Raw genomic sequence first — 27737 nt, forward strand, 5'->3', positions numbered from 1 at the left:
GTTAACAGCAAAATGATTGATGAATCATCTTTCCAGATCCTTCTAGAAAACTTAATAACCAAGATCTACAATCACTTTATGATACTCTCAATGCTGATATGATGCACCTTTTTAATGGAAAACATGTGTTCAATAACTTGTATATCAAGGTTATGCTTAATGCTCATAGTATAGAGATTTGATAGCTTTAAAATTTTTAAATAATAAAAGAGAAGTCCTCATTATAAAGCAAATGACAATGCAAAAATTTGTTTTATTTCATCAAACACGAAATAAGATAGGAACAGACATTCCCAGATTTAACAATGATTATTCCTTGCCTACTCTGTGCTATGGATTAGTTGCAAGGTCATTTGCTTGACATTAATATAACCATTCTGTTCTTCTAATCTTATGAATAGTTATTCTACGGAACAAACATAAGGTAAGTGGTTACACATGGAATCCCAGCTATTGTCAAGTCAAATGGAGGGTAATTCCCCCCGCAGGAGGGAGGGGATCTCCTTTAATCCTTCTTATTTTCTTCATTCCAAGAGAAGAGGCTGCAATAACTAAATTCATAAATCAGCTGCTCATACCACTGAAAAATCCTAGGAACTCTTAAAAAAGGGAGGGGAAAAAAGGTAGAATTACTAAGTCTAATATTAGCCCCGTCTTGAAGAACAGAGGCTTACAAGCCCTTCATTCATCATGATGACTGTAATTGGTCTAGGATCTGTATGTCTTTCTTCATGACAGAAACAGAAATCTACATGTTATGACATGGATATGAATTTTTCTCATAAATGAATGCTGAAATAACTAGCTCATAACAAATGAATGACAGATAAAACACAAATAAATTTTTTGATGTTTAAATTTTATTTGCTCTCTGTTTTTTGTTATCAGCATCCCTCATTTGAGATGATCATGTTTTCTAGTGAAATTCTACGTTCATTTTTCCATTCTGTATCGCTACTTGTATATGTAGAAGGGCAGCTCTTCCCCTACGGAAAGGGGTTAATTCCATCCCCAACTATGCTGACATAAAATTAGAACAGAACTGCAAATCACAAGGGATAATCCAAATCAATATGCTGTATATGAACTCATACTAGCTAAGAAAAATCAGATGATAAACCTTTGAAGCTGTGCTTGTAAATTGTTAACATATGCCAAAAGCTCCTGCTTGTCCATCATGGCAGCTGACTCATTCTGCGCAGCTTCCTTTATTCGTCCTTCAGCATCTGCCTCGACAACCCTTACCTTCTCCTCAGCTCTAACAACAGCACCTTCTAGTATCACAACACGTTCTCTGGCCTTTGCAAGCTCAGAACGCCACAAATGTGCCTCCTGAATAGCAGAGTCTCTCTGGCTGATCAGTTGTTCTCTTTCTTTGCCTAGAACCATAACCTTTCCTTCAGACTCTTTCAACTACAAGTTCAAATGACAAGCCCATATAAAAAATTTAGGCTTCGTCTGGTAGAATTTACTTATCACTTTATAAGAACATTATAATGATATAATATATTATGATATAATTTAGTATTATATAACTACAATATTGAAAATAAGAAGTAATATTATTACTATGTCATAACATAAAAAAAAAAAAAAAGTAAATAAAATTGCTGCTGGAATTTGCTGAATCAGAACACTTCCATTTGTGTTGAGCTTGTGTAAAATCTTTGTGAGTGAAATTTGCGTAAATTCAGAAAAATTTTATTTTTTTCATTTCTTCAATTTTTCCAGTTCTATAATAGGTGTTTGAAAGGGCTAAAATGGTATATATAGTTAAAAATATACACATTTAAATTTTTATGAAGTTTAGTTATCAAACATTCTAAAATCTTCCGTGTTCAGTTGTTCCTTCATTGTCATTCTTTCTCCAACCCCAGAAAAACAAAGTCCTAACTAGTTTTACCTCAAAAAACTTTCCGAAAAGAAAAAATAAGTGAAAATTTTCCACACCAACCCCAAGTTTGTAGCCTAGTCCCCCAAAGATCCACAAACATGGTAACCAGTACATTTATAGAAAGGACAGGAAAACTAAGAGAGGGGAGAGGAAAAAAATAGAATTTATCTTACAAAAAAACCTTCCAATTAACTAAATGCAGATGCCCTCAATTAGCCCACTCAAAGCACCCATTAGCAAGATAAAAAGAGTAGAGAAGATAATAAGCAGAGTCCCCCACAAGAGTCCTATTTATACTCATTTCTGAACTGAAGTAACCAAAACCCACCCACTCCACTCATTTACAACACTCATCCTCCTTGGGCCATTTTTAAGATTAAGATGTCAACTGCTCACATTTTTCAAAACATCTAATTTCTTCTCCTAGCTATGCCCCATTTGCTACGAGCACCAAACCCACTCCCCACACAGAAGTTTATTTTTTTGACACATTTCGCCCTGCCTGATGCAGCCAAGCATATGGAAGATTTTATTTTTATTTTTCATTTTTATTTTAAGGTATTGTTAGCAGGGTAATATTTTCAAAGATTCTGGATTAGTTTTATTTAGGGAACTGGTATTTCAATTTAGTTAGGTTTGAATTTATTCCTTTCCCTTCAAGCATTGCAAGCCTATAAAAGCCCTTATGTACTAGGTTCTATTCATATTGGAATTGGGTATCAAGTTGTTAGACAGCTGGTCCTGCTGCATGGTCCTAGGTTTCCACAGAAATGACAACGGAAATTTCCGCTTTCCATCACCCTCAAAATCGAAATAGCAATTGATTTTTCTTACAAAATCTCCATCAAAATATCAACAAATCATTTGAAATTTATAGAATCTCAAAATTTTAGCAAATTTTGTGGAAATATTGACTATAGAATGAAGTTTCCACAGAAATGACAACGGAAATTTCCGCTTTCCATCACCCTCAAAATCGAAATAGCAATTGATTTTTCTTACAAAATCTCCATCAAAATATCAACAAATCATTTGAAATTTATAGAATCTCAAAATTTTAGCAAATTTTGTGGAAATATTGACTATAGAATGAAGTTTCTTTGGAATAAAAATGTGAGATCTAGATGCATAGTGAATTTTTTTCTCTTAATTTACCTTTTTCTTTATTGAAACAAAAGATTATTAGATGGGCTTTTGAAATTATATGAAAAATTAAACTTAGATAATAGCAACGACATTTTAATTCAACCATTAATGTCTAAATTATCTTTATTTGTAATTTAATTGATTTATGAATTTCATTTGTATTAACCAAATATGTTTGTTACAGATTATATAATTTAAACTACAACAATTGCACCTTATTCACAACATAGATGTACATAATTTATAATATATTAGTCCTAAAACTTACATTATGTCTATCAAACACTTCTAAAGTTTCATAAAAAGAATCCAATGCTTTACTACTAATTTACATCATTTGTTCAAATTGAAATCAAATTGATATTGAAATCGAAATTTCCTTCAAAACTTTCGTACTTTTGGAGCTTCATAATTTTAGTCAACATAAAAAAGTATGACCTTCTCTCCCGCATCAAGTGGAATCAGAGTAAACTGTGATCCAACACGACCATTAGCATTATCTGACAATGTCAGTGTTATTCAACAGAGTACATGATTTTAACTCAAATTACCACAGTAGTTAGCATCTGACAGGGTAGTATACAATTTCTATCTCAAACTTGTACAGTTCGCAATTTCAAATTAAATCTTCAAAACCACCATTCAACATCAACCTTCACCTTTTCTCCCCCATTTCCAACCAACCGCAGAAATATTAGGGGAAAAAATGCAATGCTAGATCTCTTCCAGCCCAGGCCAACCAATCCCAAGACACGCTGATCTAAATCCCTTGCTGCAGATTGATGTAAGCCTTGAAGCAACCAATGTTCTTTGTTGCTGTCAGTGCAACATCATAGACCTTAGTTTGCAAGCTACTGTCAGTCACAAGCTAAGCTTGTTCAGGGCATTATGCTTGCCTGTGACCGCTTATTTTGTGTGTTTGGGATGGGTTTCCATCATGTAAATACTAATATAGGGTTATTTTCTGCTAGTAGTGTCTTTGTATGCCAAATAAGGCAGTATGACTCCTCGGTCACTTTGATGTTTCCTAGTGCTAGAGTGGGAATGGCCTAGAAAGCTCTTTAGGGGAGGGTGAGTGCTCATCAGTCATTGTAAAACTCACTAGCTATTGTCAACGTGTTTAGCCTACTTGCCTCCCTCGCTAAGCACACAATGTCAATAGACGTGTTCTTAATGAATTGCGTAGTTTCAATGTTTACTGCTTGCGTGCCACTACTTTCATGAATGCTTACTGTTTTCGCTGCCATTTGATTGAATGCTAATGAAAGTATTTCGTGGATGAATGTTGGTAAACGATTGGCTGGCTAGTTAACAAAGGTGTTTTATCTAGCGTCGCACGGCCCTTTACAATGGTGTGAAAATAGTCGGACCGTGACACTTGGTATCAAAACCCAAGGTTGAGTTGCTACGTGAATTCGTTTGCCTTCGTTGTCGGATTTTGAAAGCTTTGGTAAGTGACCATGGCACCAAACAATGCTGAGAGGATCAGTGTGCTAGAAGCACGGGTTGAGGCAACAACCAACACTGTGGCCGCGGAGGTGGCCAAGATGAGAGAACTTGTTGATGAAGTGATGGGATCACAAAAACATCAAACAAGTTTGATAGGCGACATGTCAGAGGACTTTCTCCACACAGTTGAAACTTTGCAATCGCGGATGGCTGATCTGGATGCAAAGGTGAATCTGATGGTTCTTGCTATGGGGAACTCCAACACTCTGGGAATTAGTAAGACCAAGGTACCAGAACCCAGGATGTATGGGGGTGCCCGTGATGCCAAGGAGTTAACGAACTTCTTGTTTGATGTGAAGCAGTACTTTCGCGCTGTGAGGATGGCCTCAGAACATGCAAAGGTGGATACTACGACCATGTACTTGGTTGGTGATGCCAAACTATGGTGGCGTACCAAGTACCAAGAGATTGAAACTGGACGTTGTGTAATCGATAGTTAGGCAGACTTTAAAAGAGAGCTCACGACCCAATTCTTTCCTGAGAATGTTGAGTATAATGCAAGGAGAAAACGGAGAGATCTCGAGCATACGGGGTCGATCAGGGAATATGTGAAACAATTTTCTACTTTGATGTTGGATATTCAGGATATGTCGAAGGACAAGTTGTTCTATTTTCTAGAGGGGCTGAAACCGTGAGCAAAAACAGAACTTCATAAGCAAAGGGTTCAAGACTTGTCAACTACACAAGCTGCTGCAGAACGCTTGACTGACTACGCTGGTGATGATACCACTTCATCCAAAAGGTTTGGCGGTGAGGGAAACAGTAGAAAGTCTTTCAAGAAAGGCAAACCCAAGAGTGGGGGAGCCAACTCTAAATCATCAATTTCAAAGGAAGTTTCGTCGTCTCAAGGGTTCAACACGTCCAATGGAAAGGGGAAGAGTAAAATTTTGTACTACTTGTGTGGTGGATCTCACAGAGTGAGTGAGTGTCAACACAAGGGATTACTCAATGCCTTACAATCTTCCACTTCAGGAAAAGTGATGGAAAGCGAAGAGGAAGAGGATGATGCCCCGAAGGTGGGTTTAGTGCGGCTAATTAGCGCATTGGAAAAGCAGCCAAAAGCACCGAAAGTTACACGAGCAAAAGGGTTAATGTTTGTGGACTTGAGGATCAATGGGAAAAGTACCCGCGCTATGGTGGATACGGGGTCTACTCACAATTTTGTTTCGTAAATGGAAGCATGCAGACTCAACTTATCCTTAGAAAAGGATGGACGCATGAAAGCAGTTAACTCTGTAGCCCAGCCTACTCTAGGAGTAGTCAAGCAAGTTACTATGAAGCTTGGACAGTGGGATGGTCATGCGAATTTCACAGCGGTGCCATTGGATGACTTTCCAGTCATTCTAGGAATGGAGTTCCTAAGGGAGATGAGGGCAATGCTGATGCCTTCGACTGGTTCCGTGTGTCTAATGGAAGATCACTCGTGCATGGTGCAAGTCGTTGCAACGAAAGGAAACGACGGGAAGTCCCTTTCAGCCATACAACTCAATGAGGGATTGGGTCAGGGTGAGCAGACACATCTAGCCACGGTGGTGGTAGACAAAGTAGGCCAAGAGCTAGAGCCTACGACCATCCAAGCGATGTTGGATGAGTACAAGTAGGTGTTGCCAGATAAGCTGCCTCGCAATTTGCCTTCACGACAGACTGTGGAGCACGAGATCAAGTTGTTATCAAGAGTGAAACCACCTGCTAAAGGGCCATGTCGGATGGCGCCTCCAGAGATAGTAGAGTTGGGAAAACAGCTTGATGAAGTGGAAGCGGGATGTGTTCGCCCTTCTAAAGCACCGTTGGGAGCATCGGTGTTGTTTCAGAGGAAACATGAAGAGCATCTATGGAAGGTGTTCGACGGGCTGAGGGGAAATAGTCTGGATATGAAGAATGAGAAGTGCTCTTTCGCTTAGCGGAGCAACAAATTCCTAGGTCATGTGGTTGAACAAGGTCATATCTAGAGGGGTATGGAGAAGGTAAGGATGATTCAAGAACGGAAGATCCCCACGACAATGAAGGAGTTGCATTCCTTTCTTGGCCTTACTAGATATTGCAAGAAGTTCGTTGAGGGGTATTCGCGGAGAATGACTCCAATGACAGGACTACTAGGGAGGTATTGTTGGCCGCACACGCGGGATGATGTGGTTGATGATACCAAAACTTGTCTCACTTGCCAACAAGACAAGGGGGAACAGAAGAAGTACGATACTTTCAAGGCCGCACCAAAATACTGTTCGGCAAGGGAGACGACACAATTGTTCCTTGTAATTTTTGTAAAACATTGGGGTGTTCCCCAAGTTATTGTTTGTGACCGAGACTTAATGTTCACTAACAACTTCTTGACAGAATTTTTCAGGATATTCAAGTCACATATTGACATCTCTTCACGTTATCACCAACAGACAGACGGACAAATGAAGAGATTCAGAGAGCTACTAGATAAGTACTTGCGCCATTTTGTCAACGACAATCAGAAGAATGACGTGCAACTACTTGATGTGGCTCCGTTCTGTGGCAATGCCCAAAGGAGCTCAACAACCAACAAGAGCACTTTTGAACTTGTTACAAGCCAGCTACCGCTGTTACCTCACACAATGGGTGAGCCGTACAGACGAAAGAGTCCCAGGACGTACATCTTCACTAGAGAATGGAGACAGAATGCAGAGTTTTACCAAACCTATATGGAGAAAAGCTTCTAAGCAGATGAAGAAGTGAGCAGATCAGGGGAGAAGACTGCAGTTTCATGTCAGCTGCCTCAAGCCGTTCAATGCCGACACCAATGACCTGAGCAGAAGTCAGTCAAACAGAGCAGAGTTGAAAACAGTGTCACCTGATGGACGTGAAGTTGAAGAGATCCTCGTAGACAGAAAGTTCATATCCTCAAGGAAGCGGCAGAAGTTCCAAGTGAAGTGGAAATGCCTTGATGACAAAGAAATCAGCTGGATTTCTGTGAAAGATATTCAACCGTTCGTGCACAAACTTGAAGTGTACCTACCGCCAAAGTCTACAAGGATGTCGACCACATAAGTGGGGGAGAATGTCACGAGCTAAGCTTGTTCAGGGCATTATGCTTGCCTGTGACCGCTTATCTTGTGTGTTTGGGATGGGTTTCCATCACGTAAATACTAATATAGGGTTATTTTCTGCTAGTAGTGTCTTTGTATGCCAAATAAGGCAATATAACTCCTCGGTCACTTTGATGTTTCCTAGTGCTAGAGTGGGAATGGCCTAGAAAGCTCTTTAGGGGAAGGTGAGTGTTCATCAGTCATTGTAAAACTCACTAGCTATTGTCAACGTGTTTAGCCTACTTGCCTCCCTCGCTAAGCACACAATGTCAACAGACGTGTTCATAATGAATTGCGTAGTTTCAATGTTTACTGCTTGCGTGTCACTGCTTTCATGAATGCTTACTGTTTCCGCTGCCATTTGATTGAATGCTAATGAAAGTGTTTCGTGGATGAATGTTGGTAAACGATTGGCTGGCTAGTTAAACAAGAGTGCTTTATCTAGCGCCGCACGGCCCTTCACAAGGGTGTGAAAATAGTCAGACCGTAACACTTAGCCACACCATCACTGCTGAACAGAAGTGTTAACAAACCAGCCATCCCCAAGTGTTGTGCTCCACATCGCTATCATCATTGACTTCTTCCCACAGGCAAGACATGCCATCACTACCAAAGATGGAATTGAGATCCTAGAGTTAGACCAATGCTGACGCTTCAACCTCCATCGGCTGAGACAGATGCTCTCGCACTTAATCTCTTCGATCTCCCTCACCTGAGCTTCCTCCACCTTGTCAGTCACAGCAGCTAAAGATGCAAGTCCTACAGGAAGAGACACGAACCCTGTACTCAGATAAGTACAAGTATAACCAGTTCAGCTAGAAACAGTCTAGCTAGACAAAATTGAAGGGGTTCGACTGAACCAAACCAAACAGATTCATCCAAACTAGTTTGAACCAGCAAAAAACATTTTTTTTAAAAAAAAAAAACAAAACAACAAAAGTATAGGAGAAAAATGGTGACAAAGGACCAATTTGATGCCATCATTCACAAAGTAGATTAAAAGTTTGAGACTTAGTGGAAAGGATGGGCACAAAGGCAGATCTAGAAATTGAGCAAATGAACTCATCTGAGCATTTTGAATCCACTCCCTTATCCTTCATTGATCTGACTCAAAAACAAAAGGGAGTTTCTGAATTGAATAGTAATTCAAGTGTTGTTTACATCCATAATATTTTGCCTCCACACAAACTCCCAACAAGCCAGATAATGGAATCATGGTTGCTTTGCCTGAGTTCACCAACGAAGGTGACCAAGAGCTACTCTTTGACTGGTTCAACCATCATTATTTATTGCAGTGCCTCCTCAGAAAAGAAGGTTGGTATGGTCATTCTTTGTCACAAGGGTCTTGCATGTGTTTGGTGGCAAATTCTTGCTCATCAGTGTCAACTTCAGAGGCAAGCTCCAATTACTGAGTGGAACTTTATGCAACAAATGATGGAGGAAAAATTCATTCCAATCAATCATGAAAGAATATGTACTTCAGGTTATGGGTTTTGGCACTGGGTGATCAACAAAAAAGTTGCCTCTTCGCCCAACAAGTATGAGTTTCAAAAATTAGTTTCCTAATGTTTTTTGATGAATATGAATAGAAAATCATCATTCAAAACCTTTGAGGACTTCATGAAGGCCTATGCATTGAGTTACAATTCTACAAATTTCATTCTGTGGATCAAGCAGCTACCTTTTCTGGGAATGATGAGAAAAAGAACAAGTATTGGAGGGAGATTTGTAAGAAGATGCCTTTTCACATGAACCCCCTGCTACCCCTACCAAGTCCCCTGATTCTAACAGTTTGTTTGGTTGGACGTAATCAAGGTAGGACTAGAGACTCCTCTCCTCAATTTGGTTATTCACTAGATGATAGGAATGCCGATTCCTTTGAAATGAGCAATATTTTTATTCAAGGAATGGGTATTCCACCAAGCCACCACAGCAATGAGCATTCCGTTCCTACCTTTTTTTACTTCAAAGAACAAAAATGCACCTACTAGAAGACTTTATTCCAGTGAAAATATCCCTAGCAGGCCCGATAAAATCACACTCCCTCCTAGCTTGCTCTCTTTGGCTCTCACTCTCCCAAACCTCCATTGTATGCTCTTTCAAGCTCTACAATTCACTCCAGGTGTTTACTCCCTCTAGGGCTCAATTTCTCTCAATCCATGGCTCAATTTTCCTCCCTAGGGCTTCATTTGGATCTTTGTTTTTGCTTAATTTCAACTTGAATCTAGACACAGTTCTTCGGAGATTTTCAAGTTGCAGTCAAACTCTCTTTACCTTGCTCTGTATATGTTGGGATTTTCAGGCTGTTCAATGTAGGGGTAAACACTTATCCGTGAGACATACACAAAAACAACTTGTTAACACATGAAATTCTCATTTGTTTGATTTTCCTAGCATTGGATGATAATTTTAAGGTCCTTTCTATCTCTATTTGTGGTATGGTTTATTGCACTTGTTTTCCTTCTCTGGATTCATGTTTAATTTATTTTTCCCCATCAACCTGCAGTCCGTGGTAGCTTCAGCTCCACGCCCTGTGCAAACCACTTCCTGGAAGAGTTTCTGAGGACTTTTTTATGTGCTAACAGGCTCCAATAGGTAATATCAGGTGAGAATAAATATATCAATCACTAACAATTGCATAAGTTGTTTCTATTTTATTTTTTAGGTTTCTTTTGTATTCCTTCTCTCTTGTAATCTCTTAATTCTTCTGTGCAATTTCTATTTTTAAGGCATTAGGTGTTTTACTATTGTAGTCTTGTAGATTGATTGTTCAAGGTGCTTGACCTTCACTTGTTATAGAAAAAATAAAATATAGTGGTTCCACAGGACTCCATTGACTCAATCAATGTGATGTGTACCTTACTGAAGAAAGGGGAAGAAGTTTTTTAGCCTACAATATTTTATTCCCATGGATCTGAGAATGGATGTGTGGAGTCAATCTGAAATGCTCAACTGAAGCTAAGAATTCCAGTTCAGAGATTAGGTTAATTCTTTATCTTCCTTCCTTTCTTTATTCTTTATTCATTTTTTTTAGGGGCTAGGCTTTTGTTTTCATTCTTGTCTAAATGTCAAACTTGAACTTCAAGATTTGCTGTAAATTGCAATAATCTGTTCCAGAAACCTTTATGGATCATTTTGCTGGGTATATGATTTTTTGACCAATTGCTGATGTATTTTCCCTCAATTTTTACACAAACCACCTTTGGGAGCTCATGAACAAGCCAACAAGTGAAATCATTATCCCTGTAATGGGAGATGGGCTATTGGCCTAATTAAATAAGACATGTGAGCTAATCCCTTGTATTGTTACTGGTGCTGTGCACAAACCACCTCTCATGCAACTGAGGTGCTATGCAAAACATTAATAATTTTTATTCATGCTACTGATTTAGTAGAATTTTGATATATAAATGGAATTTTAATCTTTTGTATATTTAAGTGCTTATACTGTTTTGTCACTTAAATATAAATTTAATTCAGACAATTAACTGCTCGGCATTGGTGTTGGCATTGGCATAGGCAATAACTGGAAACCCAAACCCGCCGTTGGCATTGGCATAGTTCAGAAGTTGGAAAAACATAAGGTTTTTTGCTAATGATTTGTGGAAACTGTTGGATGATATGTTGTTTGGAATAATTAAATGTTTATTTTACAAACTCACAAGAAAGCAGCATGTTTCAGGTATAAGTATTTTCCTTATTTTCCTTATTACAATGATTTGGACAAGGTATTTGGGAAAGACCGTGCAACAGGAGAAGAGGCACAGAGTCTTGCTGATAAGGAGGAGGAAGTTAATAGCAAAGCCGTTGAGAAGGAGATTAAGGGTGACACCATAGGTGTCATTCCTGCATCAGTATCATTTAGTGGAGGCCCAAGTGTTCCATCTGAAGCAAGTTCAAGGAAAGCAAAAAGGAACTGGATGTCTGATGAGAATCTTGGTGAGATGGTCAAGGAGGCTGCTGCTATCATAGGTGCAGATATATGAGAGTCTTCTGAAATATTTAGTGCATTTGGTCTTGCTTCCTTGACCAGCCAACAAAGTATTAATGACGAACTAATGAAGCTACATAGACTCACAAAAAAATCAAAGGTATAAAGCAACTTGTTTGATTGGTTTTGATCATTCAACAACCAATATTTTCTTTAGCATCCCTAACGAAGCAAGAGGATTGGGAATTGACACTTCTTGAAGTTGAAGAATGATGCATCTTAATTATTGTTTTTTCTAAGACTAGTTAATGAGTTTCATGGATTATTGTTATTTGTTTTCTAGATATAAACATAAACATGGTTATAGTTTGTTAGGTAAGGATTGGGTATTGACCCTTCTTGGATTGGGTATTGACCCATATGGATTATGATTTTATATAATGGGGTTCCACTTAATTCTCTTCTTGGATTGAGTATTGACCCAATCTCTGATGCCAGTGATGGACTTCATGTATATGTAGATGTATGCGTGTGTATTTTGATAATTGTGATACGTAAATTTTATGTGATTAAAACTGCATAATGTATATACATTCATGTCCATTTTGATTGTCCATGCATTTTGTAATACTTTGGCACATAACGGCATTATGGTGAATTTTATTAAAATATAATTTAATAATATCCATTCATGTTGATTACCCATGCATTTTGATGCTTGTAATAGGGATGGCATTATGGTAAATATGAGGGCATTATTTATTAAATATCATATTTTGTCACACAAGGGTATTATGTTAATTTAAAATAAACATAATTCCATATTTTACATGCATGTTCATTTTTTATCATCTATGCATGTTCATTTTTTTATTATCTATGCATTTGGATGTTTGTATAGTAAAGGCCCTTGGGGTATTATGGTAAATATAAAGAAAATATTACTAAAATATTATATTTTAGCATACAAGGGCATTATGGTAAAATTCGTATAAGTAGAATTCCATTCCTCTGGTTTTATTGCACATAACAAACAATGGAATGGAATTGGCATTCCATTCATAACTTGATTCCATGATTAAACAAAACATTGGAATGGAATGTCATTCCCTTCCATTCAAACAAGGGTTCCACTCCTAAGTTGATTCCATTTCCCCTCAATTCCATTCCGCAAACAAAACGTGCCATAAGAAGATTCAAAGTTCCCTGCTGGGTTTCTATAATTGTGCACAGAAAGGAAACTCTTATCACCATTGTCCTACAAAGACTCATGTTGCTGTAGAGCCTATGCCTGGCAAGAACTCCACAAGGGTAATGCTAGCTAGCATATGGATGCAGCCGGCATATCGATGATTTTATTTTTATTTTTTGTTTTTATTTATGGTAGTTTTATTAGGGTAATATGTTTAAGATTCTAGATTCTTTTTAGTTAGGAAACTGCTATTTAGATTTAATCAGATTTTAATTTATTTCCTTTCCCTTCAAGCATTGTTAGCCTATAAAAGGCCACTATGTATTAGGATTTATTCAAATTGGAATTGAGTATTAGGTTGTTGGATGGTTGGTCCTGCATTACTACCACTTCTAATATTTAATCCAACATTTTAACTTTAAAAAATTAAAAATAAAAGAACCAGACATTCGATTAATTTCAAAACAGCCATCCAAAAAAAGCTCTCCAAAATTTTCCACATCCTCGTTCACAATTTTCCCCCCAGTTTGCTCAGGCCCTATCCCACTCGCAACCCTCCATATGACTCACCCACCTCTTCCTCAAACAAGGGTTTCTGCCAGAGCACTTGACAACATATCCAAGCTCCCAAGAAAAAGAAGAGATATATGAAGAGAAAAGAAGTACAAATCAGAGAACAAAAAATCCTCCTCAGAACTTAGAAGATATAAGAAACAAAAACCGCAAATATCAAAACAGCACTGCCTGCCAATCACACCATAATCTGAAAAATACAGGCTCCAAAGCTTCTTAGAGGCTGATCAGAATTGCTAGCCTGATATTGACTCTCATTAAGCAAACAGCTCTCTCCTTCATAACCCATTTTCCAAGGCTTCCTTTCAATTTTCACACTACTGATTAGACCCACCCTCTGTGAATTATTGATTCAGAGAACAGACTATTTAATCTGACCCTTCTTGGGGGCGGATAAGAGGTCGCAACTGCTAGTGGGTCTTTTTGCATTTCTTTTCATTTGTGGGTGTGTGTGCGCGCGCGCGCATGTGTGTGTGTGTGTGTTTTTTTTCCCTAGCAGGGAGGACATAAGCATTGAATCAATTATTTCCCAAACTGTTAAAATTATTGTAGGGCCCCTACACATTTCATGCAATCACCCACTCAAAACCAAGAGAAACAATTTTGTCTCCAACTTAACCTTTTCACCTTTTTCTAGTTCTATCAACCTTGCCTAGTTCCATATTACCTCCACTCTTCTATTAAATTTTCCCCAAGGAAATCAAAATACCAAGGAAATCAGTCAAAAAATTGATCATGGATAACTTCTAGTCAAAATTAGCAATTTAAAATCTAAGTACTCTCCAATATGAAAACTTACGATCATCAGAATCTTGCAAAAAATATTCTCAAAAAGGATCTTGTAAAATTGTGATCAAATTGTTTTCGATTTTTGACAGTTTCAATGACTCTCCATAGATGAAGCAACTTGATTTTTTAGTAAAATTAGCATTTTTTTTGTCAATTTTTATTATGGGGCTCTAATTGCAAGGCCTATCAAATTTTGGGTGCAGTACTAGTAGCTCTCATAAAAGATGACTAGGAGTACCAAAGTTGTTGGCCTAACAAGGCTTACGACTCTTATTTTGATGATAACAAATCAAGGGAATTTAATATGTTTCAAAGTTGTAATGTTTCAGGAATCACATATTAGAAAGCTCAAGATCAAGTAAATGAAAATATACAAACAAGTGATTCAAGCAAACAAATTAAAGGGTGACAAAGCTCATAGTTTGACAAAAACCATGAAAGCTTAAAGTCCAACAAATATTGTGGAAGCTCAAAGAATGTTGAAGTTCAAGACAAGATGGACTCAAATCAAGGACATACATGAAGACTTCAAGAATTGAAGGATTTAGAGTCTTATGGAAGTCTTTTGTAAATACTTCAAGAAAAAATCAATATAAATGCATTGAAGCTCTTTAGGGATAATCAAAGACCTAGAAACCATTTTTTTAAGACCTTGAAATATAATTTCTAAAAGTTATATATTATAAAGGTCCCAAGAGAAAATAGTTGTTAAAATAAAAATCTTGAAAAACAATTTTTTTAAAATGCTCAGGCGCCTGACATAAAACCCACAGGCGACTGACATTTTTATATTTTTCAAGACAGGCAGACAAAATGGTGACAAGTGCCTGCCTTGTGAACTAAGGCGACTGACTGTGTTTTGACAGGAGCCTGCCAGTACACTGACTTTTAAATAAAACTAAGACAGGCACCTGACCCTGTGAGACAGGAGACTCCCATTCGAGAGTCTTTTAAAAATTACAAACAGAAAAGTTTCAAAAATTGGTTTCTTGGGCTCCAAACTTTGTGCAAATTAGAGAAACACTCCAAGTAAGCTTGGGGAACAAGGAATTAACTTTTTAAACTCTATATATAGCCCCCAAGGCAAAGATTTTCATTACCAAGAAATATTTTTAGCAATCAACATACTCTTAAGTGCTCTCAATTCTCAAAGGCTATCTTGCTCACATCTTGCTGATCTTTCAATTGAGTTTTTGCTGAACTTCTCACACCGAAATTGAGCTTTAAGTTTGAATCTTTCAAAGATCAAACCGATGATAGATTTACATTCAGCTTCAATTTCATTATATTGAGTTTTATATTGAAGTATACTTTGTGCTTATACTTGTACTAACCTACTCTATCTGAGAGTGATTCTTGTACACACATATCTCTTCTTCTTGTTTCTTGTTTCTTGACGGTTCAGTGCTATTGGATCGCTGTAACCAAGTGTGGGGTATCACTTGGAGAGGGATCTCTACCCTTAAAGAGGGACTTGTAAAGGTTTGCTCAGCCCAGAAAAGAGTGCTATAGTGGAATCCTTAGGTGGTATTGGCCTAAGGCGAGGACGTAGGCTGGGGATAAGCCAAACCTCATAAAAATCTTGGTCTCACTCTTACCCTTCTCTTTATTTTCAGCATATATATATATATATATATATTGTGTGGTGTGTATGCTAAGTGCAGGTTGCTGAAAATCAAAAACCAAGATTAAGAAGACTCTTAACTTAAAAAAGTACGTTTGATTAAACTTTTGTGGAAACCCAAAAGGGAGTACGTTGTGTAATCGTTTGCGGAAATCTTAGTTAAGAGAGCAAGCAAAATTCATTCATATACACAGGGCTACAAACCAATATCTGAGTTCTTGCAAAAGCTGAGAATTGCCAAAGAGTTGCATATCATATCTTGATTTGGTATTTGGTGGTTGATTAGTTATTTGATTGATTGAATATTGGTTTGTGGATTGATTATTCAATTAAGTTTTTGTTGGGTGATTGCTAAATTAATAAGAGGTTTAAGATTCTTAAAAAGAATTAAAAGAAAATTTTAATAACCCAATTCACCCCCCCCCCCTCCCCCTTTTTCTTAGGACTACACCTTAGTTTTCAAAAGTTCCTTGTGAAGGAAGATAATAATGCTAATTTTGAGTCACTAGAGTCCAAGCATATACACAAATATTTGGACCATGTGGTTTTATTAGTTCTCCTCACCTACAACAAAACAAATAATAGTACTATCGTAGTCAAAGCTGCACATGAGGGACAGGGTGCTAGGCGTAAGGCGCAAAGGCAACAAAATAGTACCTCAAGAGGGCTGAGGCAGGGCAACCTGTAGGAGGGGCTGTGAAGTACAGATAGGCAAGAGGCTCCATAAAGTGCTCCTCTTGCATGCTATCTCACACTATTTTTTTCTCTCTTCTAATATTAGCCATGTGATCTGATATTGATTAAATGGGTTAGAAACACCGAAATCATTCTTATAAGAAGAATCCTAATCGAGCCCTAGGCAGCTTCTTGAAGGCTGAAGCAACTATCAGCTTCTTCTTCTTCAAAGGAATACCAGCTTCTTCATACTTCTTCAAAGACAAACAAGACATCATCATCATCCTTGTCTCCTTCTTCGGATCTCGACCAGGTCAGACAGTCAGAGTCACCAAACTTCAGAGCTCTGCTTCTTTCTTCCTCCTCTTCAGTTCTTCTCAAACCAATCAAATGGCAGAGGCTCAGCTCCATGTTTCTTCTTCTCTCTGGGTCATCTTCTTTTTCTTCTTCTGGCCAGGTGAGTGAGGACCTAATCTGCATCTCTTCGCCAAATCATCTCTACCTCTGAGGCTTTTTTTTTCCCTTGGCAGTTTTTTTTTCGGAAATCTCCTGCCTTTTTTGGAATGGCTGCTGCATTTATTTTGAATGCTATTTTTCCTCTATTTCCTGGAATTTGTGGCATGAACTCTTCATGCTGCTTGGCATTTAGGGGGCATTTGTTTAATTTGAATGACCTCTGAATAGAGGTGCCTGAAGTGGATCAATAAATAAGTGAACCAGTTTGGTGGCAGCTTTGAATTTTCTTAAAATTCCTCTAATAGAATCAGACATGGAAACATGTCTAATTCAGATTTAGAGGTCTCTTTAACAATTGTATCCCTTATAAAAAAAAATGACAAAAAAAAACTCAATACCCAAGTGATTTAAGTTAAAATAAAAAATTTTATTTTTGTAAAATATAAATCACATTATTTTTATTTATAATTACTATATTATTTATGTTAAATTAAAAATTTTAGCTTATGTAATTGCTCATTAATATCAAATATTTATACTCTTAAGCATTGAGAAAGTTAAAATAGAAAAACAACACAGATTTAGATATTAGATATCAAATAGTTAAAATAATTTAGGTTTTACATCAGTGATCAGTTCAAGTTAAATTCAGAACTAGTCCACAAAATAAGATTTGAATTCAGTGTTCAGCACTAAACACTTAATTTTAGCAAACACCCCCTTAGCCAGGATTCCTGCTTATTTGTTTCTTTTTTCCTGCTGCTCATTTGTGCTGCAGTGTTCCGAATTTCTGGCATGAAAACTATTGCATATTATTGAAAGTCTGTAATATAGAAATCATTGTAAAATATTCCTTGTGTTTAGGGATTTAAATTGATTCTAAAAGCTCAGCAAAGAAGGATCCAGCATGGAAGTACGCATATTTGATGGCTACGATTCATAAGAATAGTAGGAACAATGTTGATGGTACTTTTCGAGGAAAAGTGATACAGAGGCAGCATGCAGGTTCACCCAAATGCATTGCAAGGTTTAGTGTCATCGACTGAATTGCAAGAAAAACTTTCAAATTACAACTTGTAAGACCACTCAAGGCCTCTTTGAAAATGATGTGGTTGTGAGACTAAGGAAGACAAAAGCACCAAGTAAATTGGCTTTTTAACTACTTTGGTTTTAGTTAGTATTTAGGTGCATTTTTACTCCCTCTTCCTCTTTAAAATAATTTTTATCTACTTAGCTAGTAGCCATTCATTTGAAATTCATTTAACTAACAACGAATTGGTGGAGCTCATTTGGATCATCAACAAACTTAGAAAAATTTGCTGCCAGAATTCTTTGCCTCACATGTTGTGGTACTGGTTGTGAAAGAAATTTGAGCATATTCTAACACATGAGTCAATAGGATATGATGGGTAAAAGAACCTAGAGTATTTCGTTTGTTGCTACTTTTTAGAATAACTCTATTTGCTAAGTTATTTTTTACTTCTAGCAGCTTCACAGCAAAAGCAGGAACAGGCATGCCCAACAGGCTTTGAATGATTTAATGTTTGTGAATAAAATCGAACCTCAAGGCATTGACACAATAGGCATGATGCTATATATGCATTCTTCTAAAGGATATTGATCATAATGAGTGGTTGATTGGAAGAATGATGGAGACTGATTATGATGATGACAGTGATGATGATGATGATGATGTCAACGGAACAGCAAACAGCAAAGCAAAAGATTTCTTTCCTTCAGCCCACAATTATTTCTTTATTTCTCAACTCATTATTTTGTACAGTTAGCATATATTTAGTTTACATGTATAGGGCTTGACAGATTATAGTTTATGTGTATAGGGCTAGGATAATGCTAGAACTTATTTACTTTCCACGTATAGCATTCTTGTAAAGTCTATATATAATATACAGAACTCAAGGCCAAACCATTCGGCCATTCACACAATACTTTGACATGGTATCAGAGCCAGCCGACTCTAAGTTTTTTTTCCCCTTCGAATTTTTTTGTCTTCTTGGTTTGTCTCTCGTTTCTGTGGCTGTTGTGGTTTTTTTTTCTCTTCTGGAATTTTTTGTTCTATGTTCTTTCGGTATTTCTGTGGCTGAGTGGCTGTCGGCACAGCAGGTTTTCTGGTTTTCCATTTATTTTAGTGCAGGCAACAGCATTCTGTTGCTGTTTCTGGTGCTTCTCTGTCTCAGCACAGCAGGTTTCTGTCCTTGTGATTCTCGGCACAGCAGGTTTCTTGGTTCAAGATTTATTTTTTAGTACAGGAAGGTTGGTCTTGGTTCTCTCCGTTGCTGTTTCTGGTGCTTCTCTGTCCTTGTGATTTTTGGCACAGCAGGTTTTTTTTGGTTCAAGATTTATTTTTTAGTGCAGGCAGGTTGTTCTTGGTTTTCTTTGAACCTGCGTTGATTTATTTTTTGAGCTTCCAGATTTTCTGGTGGTCTTTTTCTTTCGGCACGGTCTGTTTTTTTTGGGCTTCTCGATTTTCTCCTTTATTTAGCATGGACTCCGCGCATGTGTGTGCCAAGTTTACGGGCAACAATTATTCTGCGTGGGCTTTTCAATTTGAACTTTACCTGAAGGGAAAAGATCTTTGGGGTCATATTGATGGCACGGCTTGGGCACTCAATCCTGATAAATCTAAGGAGTCAACGGCTTGTCCTTCATGGGCTGTGCCTGGTGCCAAGGATTCAGCGGCTTGTCCTTGATGGGCTGTGCTTGATGCTCGGATTATGTCTTGGCTTCTTGGCTCAATTGAGCCACATATTGTCTCCAACTTGCGACCTTATCGCACCACTCAATCCATGTGGATTTAATTAAAAACAGTATATCATCAAGATAATGGCGCCCGTCGTTTTCAGTTAAAGCGTGTGATTGCCATGTTTCAACATGACAATCGTTCCATCCAAGACTATTATTTTGGGTTTCTGACTCTTTGGAACAAATATTTTGATCTGGTTACTGTGGATGTTCCTGTTGCCTCTCTTCCCATTATTCAACGTCTTCATGAGACTAGCCATCGTGATCAATTTCTTAGGAAACTCTGCCCTGAGTATGAATTTGTTTGCTCGTCTCTACTAAATCGCTCTCCTGTTCCTCCTCTTGATGTTTGTTTTGGTGAGTTACTTCATGAAGAACAACGGCTTAGTACTCAAGTTACTCTGGCACAATCTCATGGTAGTTCAGGGTCTGTCCCTGTGGCATATGCTGCTCAACGACGAGGACTGCCTGTGCATTCTAACACCTTGCAGTGTTTTTGCTACAAAGAATTTGGGCATATCGCTGCGAATTGTTCCAAGAAATTCTGCTCTTATTGCAAGAAGAAGAATTACATTATCAAAGACTGTTGTATCCGCCCGCAGAAACGTCAAGCCCAGGCATTACAGACTTCTGTTATTGTACCCCCCACAGTGACTTTTGCGGCCCCTAGCTCTTCTTCAAGTGACTCCTCTATTCCTGCCTTCCTACAGCAAACTACTGCACACACGAAATGGTGCAACAGATGCTAATTTTGGCATTATCAGCAATGGGGCTCCAAGGTAACAATTCTACTAAAATCTGGTATGTGGACTCGGGTGCCTCTAATTACATGACGAATAATCCCACTACCCTATGCCATGTTCAGCCCTACGCAGGTCAATCTGCTATTCAGACTGCCAATGGCAGTTCTTTGCCAATAGCTGCTGTCGGAGATGCCTCTTCTAAGTTCAGTGATGTGTTTCTTGCCCCTCAACTTTCCACGAATCTTATTTCTGTTGGTCAATTAATTGAAAACAATTGTGCCGTTAATTTTTCTAGTAATGGTTGTGTTGTGCAGGACCAGGTAACGGGGTAGCCGATCGCGAAAGGACCTAAAGTCTTGTTTCCACTACTTTTGCCTGTTCCAGCACGTTCTCCAGTTTCTTCTATTAAGTCTTTTGCTTATAATAATAATGTTTTAGATCTTAGTATGGTGTAGCATCGTCGTTTAGGTCATCCCAATACTCAGATCTTATCTCATGTATTGAACTCTGGTTTACTTGGTAATAAAGAACGTTCTTCTTCATCTCTTGAGTGTGCCTCTTACAAACTTGGTAAAAGCAAAACTCTTCCCTTCCTTTTGCATGCTAGTAGAGCTTCTCAGTGCTTCGATCTTATCCATAGTGATGTTTGGGGACCTTTCCCGGTTAGTTCACATGAAAAAATTAAATAATATGTGACTTTCATTGATGATCATAGCAGATTTATTTGAGTCTACTTTTTTCGCTCTAAATCTGAGGTTTTTCATACTTTCACTGAGTTTTAATGTGTGTTGACAATCAATTTTCTGCTTCTATTAAGACATTACGCACAGATTCTGGTGGTGAATATGTGTCTACTGAGTTTCAGGCATCTTTGGCTTCTAAAGGTATTATTCATCAATGTTCATGTCCCACTACTCCCCAACAGAATGGAGTAGCCAAACGGTAAAATGGTCATCTCCTAGATGTGGTACGTACTCTCTTGTTGGAATCGATTGTTCCATCATTGTTCTGGGTTGAGGCTTTGAAAACTGCTACTTACTTGATTAATCGTTTACCTTCTCAAGTCCTACTCATGAAGTCTCCCTATTTCCACTTATTTACTAAGCAACCTAGTTACAATAACCTCCGTACCTTTCGTTGTGTATGTTTTGTTCATTTACCTCCTCATGAAACAACAAACAACAAAACCAAGCCTTAGTACCACTAAGTGGGGTCAGCTATATGAATCCTTTTCCGCCAATTTATGCGATCACGGACCATTTCTTTTAATAGATTCAAGGATGCTAAATCCTTACTCACTATCTCCTCCCAAGTTATTTTAAGTCTACCCCTACCCCTTCTACTGTCCCCCACAGTAACTAAGTCACTCTTCCTCATAGGTGCACTATGTGGCCTACGTTGCAAATGTCCATACCATCTGAGTCGTCTCTCCCTTATCTTATAAGAGCTACACCTAACTTACCACGAATATGTTCATTCCTTAATTTATCTTTCAATGTTATACCATTCATCCATCTAAGCATTCTCATCTCGACAACTTTTACTTTTTGGATATTATGTTTCTTCGTCGCCCAACATTCCAATCCATATAGCATAGTTGGTCTTATAGCTGTCCTATTAAACTTTCCTTTCAATTTTAAGGGTATTCTATGATCACAAAGCACACTTGAAGCACTTCTCCATTTTACCCAACCCGTTTTAACTCTATGCATGACATCATCTTCAATTTCTCCTTTAGCTTGCATAATAGATCCAAGGTATCGAAATCTACAAGTGCTATTTATTTCTCCATAATTCTAACTCAGCCGCTACTCCGTCCCCAATTTCGTCAATTAATACAATATCATCTGCAAACAACATACACCATGGAACCTCCTTTTGAATACTCTTAGTCAATTGGTCCATCACTAAAGCAAAAAGATAAGGACTCAAAGCAGATCCTTAATGTACAACTATGGTAATCGGAAATTCTCTAGTTTCTCCATCTATAGTCCTTACACTAGTCAATACTCCATCGTACATATCCTTAATGACATCGGTATACCTACAACAAACACCCTTTTTTTCTAAAACCCACCATAGAACTTCCCTAGGTATCCTATCATATGCTTTCTCAAGGTCAATAAATATCATATGCAAGTCCCTCTTCTTTTCCCTAAACTTTTCCATTAATCTTCTTGAAAGATAAATAGTTGTGGTAGATCTCCCAGGCATAAAACCAAATTGATTTTATGAGATCTTCGTTTCTAACCTAAATCTTTGTTCAACTACCCTTTCCCATAGTTTCATCGTATGACTCATAAGTTTAATTCCATGATAGTTATTACAATTTTGAATATCTCCTTTATTTTTGTATATAGGTATTAAAGTGCTTTTCCTCCATTCATCTAGCATTTTCTTAGTTTTTACAATTGTATTAAATAAATTAGTTAACCATATAATTCCATTATAACCCAAGCATTTCCAAACTTCAATTAGGATGTTATTTGGTCCCATAGCTTTCCCATTTTTCATCTTTTTTAGTGCAAACTTAACTTCATTAACTCTAATTTTGCGAATAAATCTTATATATTTAGTCTTTTCCTCATTTAACAATTCTAAGTTTAAGTCTTCTATTTGGTTTTAGTTAAACAACTTACTAAAGTAACTTCGCCATGTTTCTTTAATATCTTCGTCCTTAACCAAGACAATATCATCCTCACTTTTTATACATTTTACATTTTCTAAGTCCTTACTCTTCCTTTCTCTAGCTTTAGCAAGTTTAAATATATCTTTTTCCCCTTCTTTTGTACCTAATCTATCATACAAACTATTAAATGATCTATATTTACCTCCTCATAAGTGACATAAATTATCTGCTCAATTTGTTGGATGTGCATTGTGAGGATATAATGTGTGTCAAAAGGGATTTGTTTGCTATGATCATACATTACATTGTACACACATTTCTAGGAATGTTATTTTCTTTGAAAATCAATCAAAAGGGATTTGTTTGCTATGATCATACATTACATTGTACACACATTTCTAGGAATGTTATTTTCTTTGAAAATCAACATTTCTTTCCTGTGTCCTTTGTACCCTCCTCTTCTACTGTGATTCTCCCCTCCTTTGAGGAGCAGTTCTCGAATCCTCATCAAGTCAGTTCTCGTTTTAAACCAGGTATTGTGTATACGCGACGCTCCCGCCCACAGTCTCTTCCAGTAGCTCATCAGATATCTGATCCTACCACGCTCTAGATTCAGTCAATTGCAGCACCTCCAAAGCCTTTGGGACATTGCTTTTTTCGAGTGTCTGTACCCCCAGATAGGTATGGGTTTCCCTCTTCAAGTTATGGCAATTCTGTTTCAGCTCTTACTACTACATTGTCCAATTTAGATATTCCCACATCCTACTCACAAGCTACCAAGCATGATTGTTGGCAACAAGCTATGCAGAAAGAAATTGCCGCTCTAGAGGCCAATCACACCTGGGACATTGAGCCTTGTCCTCCCACCATTGTTCCTCTGGGTTGTAAATGGGTTTACTCAGTCAAGGTCCGATCTGATGGAAGTCTAGATCGTTACAAAGCTCGCCTTGTTGCACTTGGGAATAATCAGGAAGATGGTGTCAATTATGAAGAGACCTTTGCTCTTGTGGCTAAGATGACAACTGTTCGTACGATTTTGGCGATTGCTGCTTCCAGTGATTGCCCACTACAACAAATGGATGTCAAGAATGTTTTTCTTCATGGGGATCTTAAAGAGTGTATTTATATGAAGCCACCCCAGGGCTTGTTTCCCTCTCCGACTTCACATGTGTGTAAGTTTCATCGCTCTCTTTATGGTCTTAAACAAGCTCCGAGGGCTTAGTTTGATAAATTCCACACCACTTTATTACAATTTTCATTCAAGCAGAGCAAGTATGACACTTCATTGTTTCTTCGGAAATCAGACATGGGTATTGTTGTTCTTTTGGTTTATGTCGATGATATTGTGATAACTGGTTCCGATTCTACTTTACTTGCTCAGCTCAAGACTCATCTCTCAGAGTCCTTTCATATGAAAGATCTTGGGTCTCTCACATATTTTCTTGGTATTGAGGTGAATTGTAGTCCCTCTGGTATTTCACTCAATCAACATAAGTATGCTAGTGAGTTGGTGGCCACAGCTGGCCTTTAGAAGGGTACTTATGATGATACTCCCATGGAATTAAATGTCAAGCTTCGCAAAGAGGAGGGTGACTTACTTGCTGATCCTAGTTTATATCGGAAGTTGGTGGGTAGTTTATATCGGAAGTTGATGGGTAGACCAGATATTTCTTTTGCTGTACAGCAAGTCAGCCAGTCTCTTTAGACTCTTCGTCATCTTCATTTGGCTGTTGTCCATAGGATCATACGCTATGTTCAGGGCACTTCTGCCCGTGGTTTATTCTTCCCTACAGGCAATTCTACTCGCCTTGCTGCTTATAGCGATGTTGATTGGGCCAGTTGTGCGGATACACATCGCTCCATCACTGGCTATTGTGTGTTCTTAGGTGATGCATTGATCTCCTGGAAGAGTAAGAAGCAAGACAAAGTTTCTAAGTCATCAACAGAATTTGAATACAAAGAGATGTCTCTTGCTTGTTCTGAAATTATTTGGCTTTGAGGTTTGCTTGTTGAGTTAGATTTTTCTGAGACCAATCCTACACCTCTACATGTCGATAATATGAGTGCTATCCAGATCACAGCCAATCCTGTCTATCATGAACACACTAAGCATATTGAAGTCAATTGTCACTCTATCCGTGAAGCATTTGAAGCTCATGTTGTCACTCTTCCACATATTTCCACTGAATTACAAATTGCGGATATCTACACCAACGCTCTCACTTGTCATCGACATTGCTTCCTAAGTATCAAATTGATGCTTGTTGATCAACCTGCATCAATTTGAGTGGGGCTGTCAACGGAACAGCAAACAGCAAAGCAAAGCAAAAGATTTCTTTCCTTACTTCAGCTCACAATTATTTCCTTATTTCTAAATTCACTATTTTATACAGTTAGCATATATTTAGTTTACATGTATAGGGCTTGACAAATTATAATTTACATGTATAGGGCTAGAATCACGCTAGAACTTATTTACTTGCCATGTATAGCATTCTTGTAAAGTCTATATATAATATACAAAACTCAAGGCCAAACCATTCGGCCATTCACACAATACTTTGAGAGATGAATGTTTTTTTTAATATGATTCTTTGACATGGTATCTTGTTTCTAGAGCTGCTGCTAGAGTAGATGAGCCCACCCATCACACTAGATCAAGAACAAGTGTGTGGATGTCTCATCCTCAACTTCTAGAGGAAGAGCTTCATCTACCACTGCTAGGGCTACAACATTGGAACTTAGACCAGGATGTGAGCCATGAGACCAGTGTAGAGGAGACTGGAGAAGAAGATATTAGATAAAATAAGTCAAGTGAAGAAGAAGAAAATGATGATATCTTAATTGATGACAAGGACTATCAGATTTTAGATTCTGGAATCTTTTATTGTACTGTTGTCTTTTGATATTGAACAATGCAGCCTATGATTTTGTTTTAAATTTCATTTTCTTCATACTCGCCTTCTTATGTTGAACTAGGCTTGGTAGTCAATAATTTCTATGCATTTATTTTTAGGTATTGAATATTTTTGTATTTTTAAATTCAAATATTAGTGCTCATAGATAAATAATCCATCATATAGGGCACTGTACAATCAATTTTAATAAATGTGTGCCTCGCCTTAGAGAGCCATGCACCTTCACCTCGAACCTTGGCTTCACATACCCTTTGCGCCCCAGTGCGCATTACACCTCAAATGAGTGATGAAAGAATCCAAAACTGCTATTAAATTTGCAAGCTTATCTACTTGACTGCTTCTCTTAAGATAATAAAAGAAATGGAAATTTCATAAATATATATATATATATGTGTGTGTGTGTGTGTGTGTGTGTTTCCAGCAATGTTTTTGACCCCAAAATCTCAAGTCCCAAACCCCCTTCTCACTTATGCCACCTAACCACATCCCAACTCACTAGAGGATCCCTCTCATTATTGCACATACCAACCATAAAAGTTCTCATAATTAACTCTTAACCTAGATCAACTAAATGACTGAATTCAAAAAAGAGAAACAGTAATAAGCATGATACAACCCCCAAAGGATAACATAAATCCTTTTCCAACCCTCTATCAACTACCTACTCTCTCAAGCATGAGATCTTAAAAACACACAAAACAAGGATCACCCCCTAAATGAGGACTTGAGAAACACAAATTCCAAAACAAAAAAGTACAGTCAACCAAGATATGAACTGCTCCATCTCACACTAATCAATACTAATCCCCAAACACTACTCCCTTAATCTTCAATTTCTAAAATCTTTTCAAAGATTTTATTGATGCAAGCACTTTCAAAAGTTTCTCAGCATAATAATCAAAAAAGAAAATGGTGCCATCAACATATTGATGACGAGAAACTTCCACTTCATGTTCCAAACTTCCAATAGTCATCCCTGTTGATGCAGAGCCCTTTAATCACACCTAACGCCTACAACAACAACAACAAACCAAGCCTTCAGTCCCACTGGGTGGCATTGGCTATTCCGCCAATTTTACACAATCATGGGCAATTTCCTCCAACAATTTGAGGGCTATTACATCCTTATTCACTACCTCATTCCAAGTAAATTTGGGTCTACCCCTTCCATTGCCACTAACAGTAATTAGGTCACTCCTCTATTTGGCCTACATTCCAGATGCCCAAGGCATCTGATCTGCCCCTCCCTTGTGGCCTTATCTTCTACAAGTGGTATACTAACATACCATGAACATGTGCATTCCTTAATTAATCTTTTATCGTTATACTAATCATCTACCTTAGCATTCTCATTTCGGAAACTTTTGCTTTTGTACCAAACCCCTGAGTATATAAAGACATTCTACAAATGAACCACTATCATAAACACCAAAGGAGAGAAAATCCCAAACTTCAACCCCTGAAGGCTCTACACTACCCTTAAGTTTTCTATTTACAATCATAGACATCCTCATATATGACATGCAACTTTGAACAATCTAAAACCTTTCTCCTCTAATTCCCTATCCAAAAGACACAACACACCATATCAGATAACAACAACAACAACGAACCAAACCTTAAGAGCCACTAGGTGGGGTTGGCTACATGAATCATTTTCTACCAATTTACGCAATCATGGACAATTTCCTTCAACAAATTCAGGGCTATTAAATCCTTACTTACTATCTAATTCTAATTTATTTTAGGTCTACCTCTCCCCCTTCTACTGCCCTTCACAATAACTAACTCACTCTACGCTTGCTCAAAATCCAGTTAAAAAAACAGCACTCAGCTTTGAAC

At 37.7% G+C, this 27737-nt stretch overlaps 1 protein-coding gene across 1 annotated transcript in view; it reads right to left on the reverse strand.

Moving 5' to 3' along the window:
* Positions 1-27737, reverse strand: part of LOC131148896 (uncharacterized) — a 75085-nt gene that overhangs the window by 629 nt on the left and 46719 nt on the right. The window contains exon 9 of the mRNA XM_058098856.1: positions 1121-1413. Within this exon, the coding sequence (XP_057954839.1) occupies positions 1121-1413 (293 nt within the window). The remainder of the gene's footprint in view (positions 1-1120; positions 1414-27737) is intronic.

The sequence above is a fragment of the Malania oleifera genome, chromosome 2, assembly GCF_029873635.1.
Source record: "Malania oleifera isolate guangnan ecotype guangnan chromosome 2, ASM2987363v1, whole genome shotgun sequence".
In the NCBI taxonomy this organism is placed as follows: Eukaryota; Viridiplantae; Streptophyta; class Magnoliopsida; order Santalales; family Ximeniaceae; genus Malania; species Malania oleifera.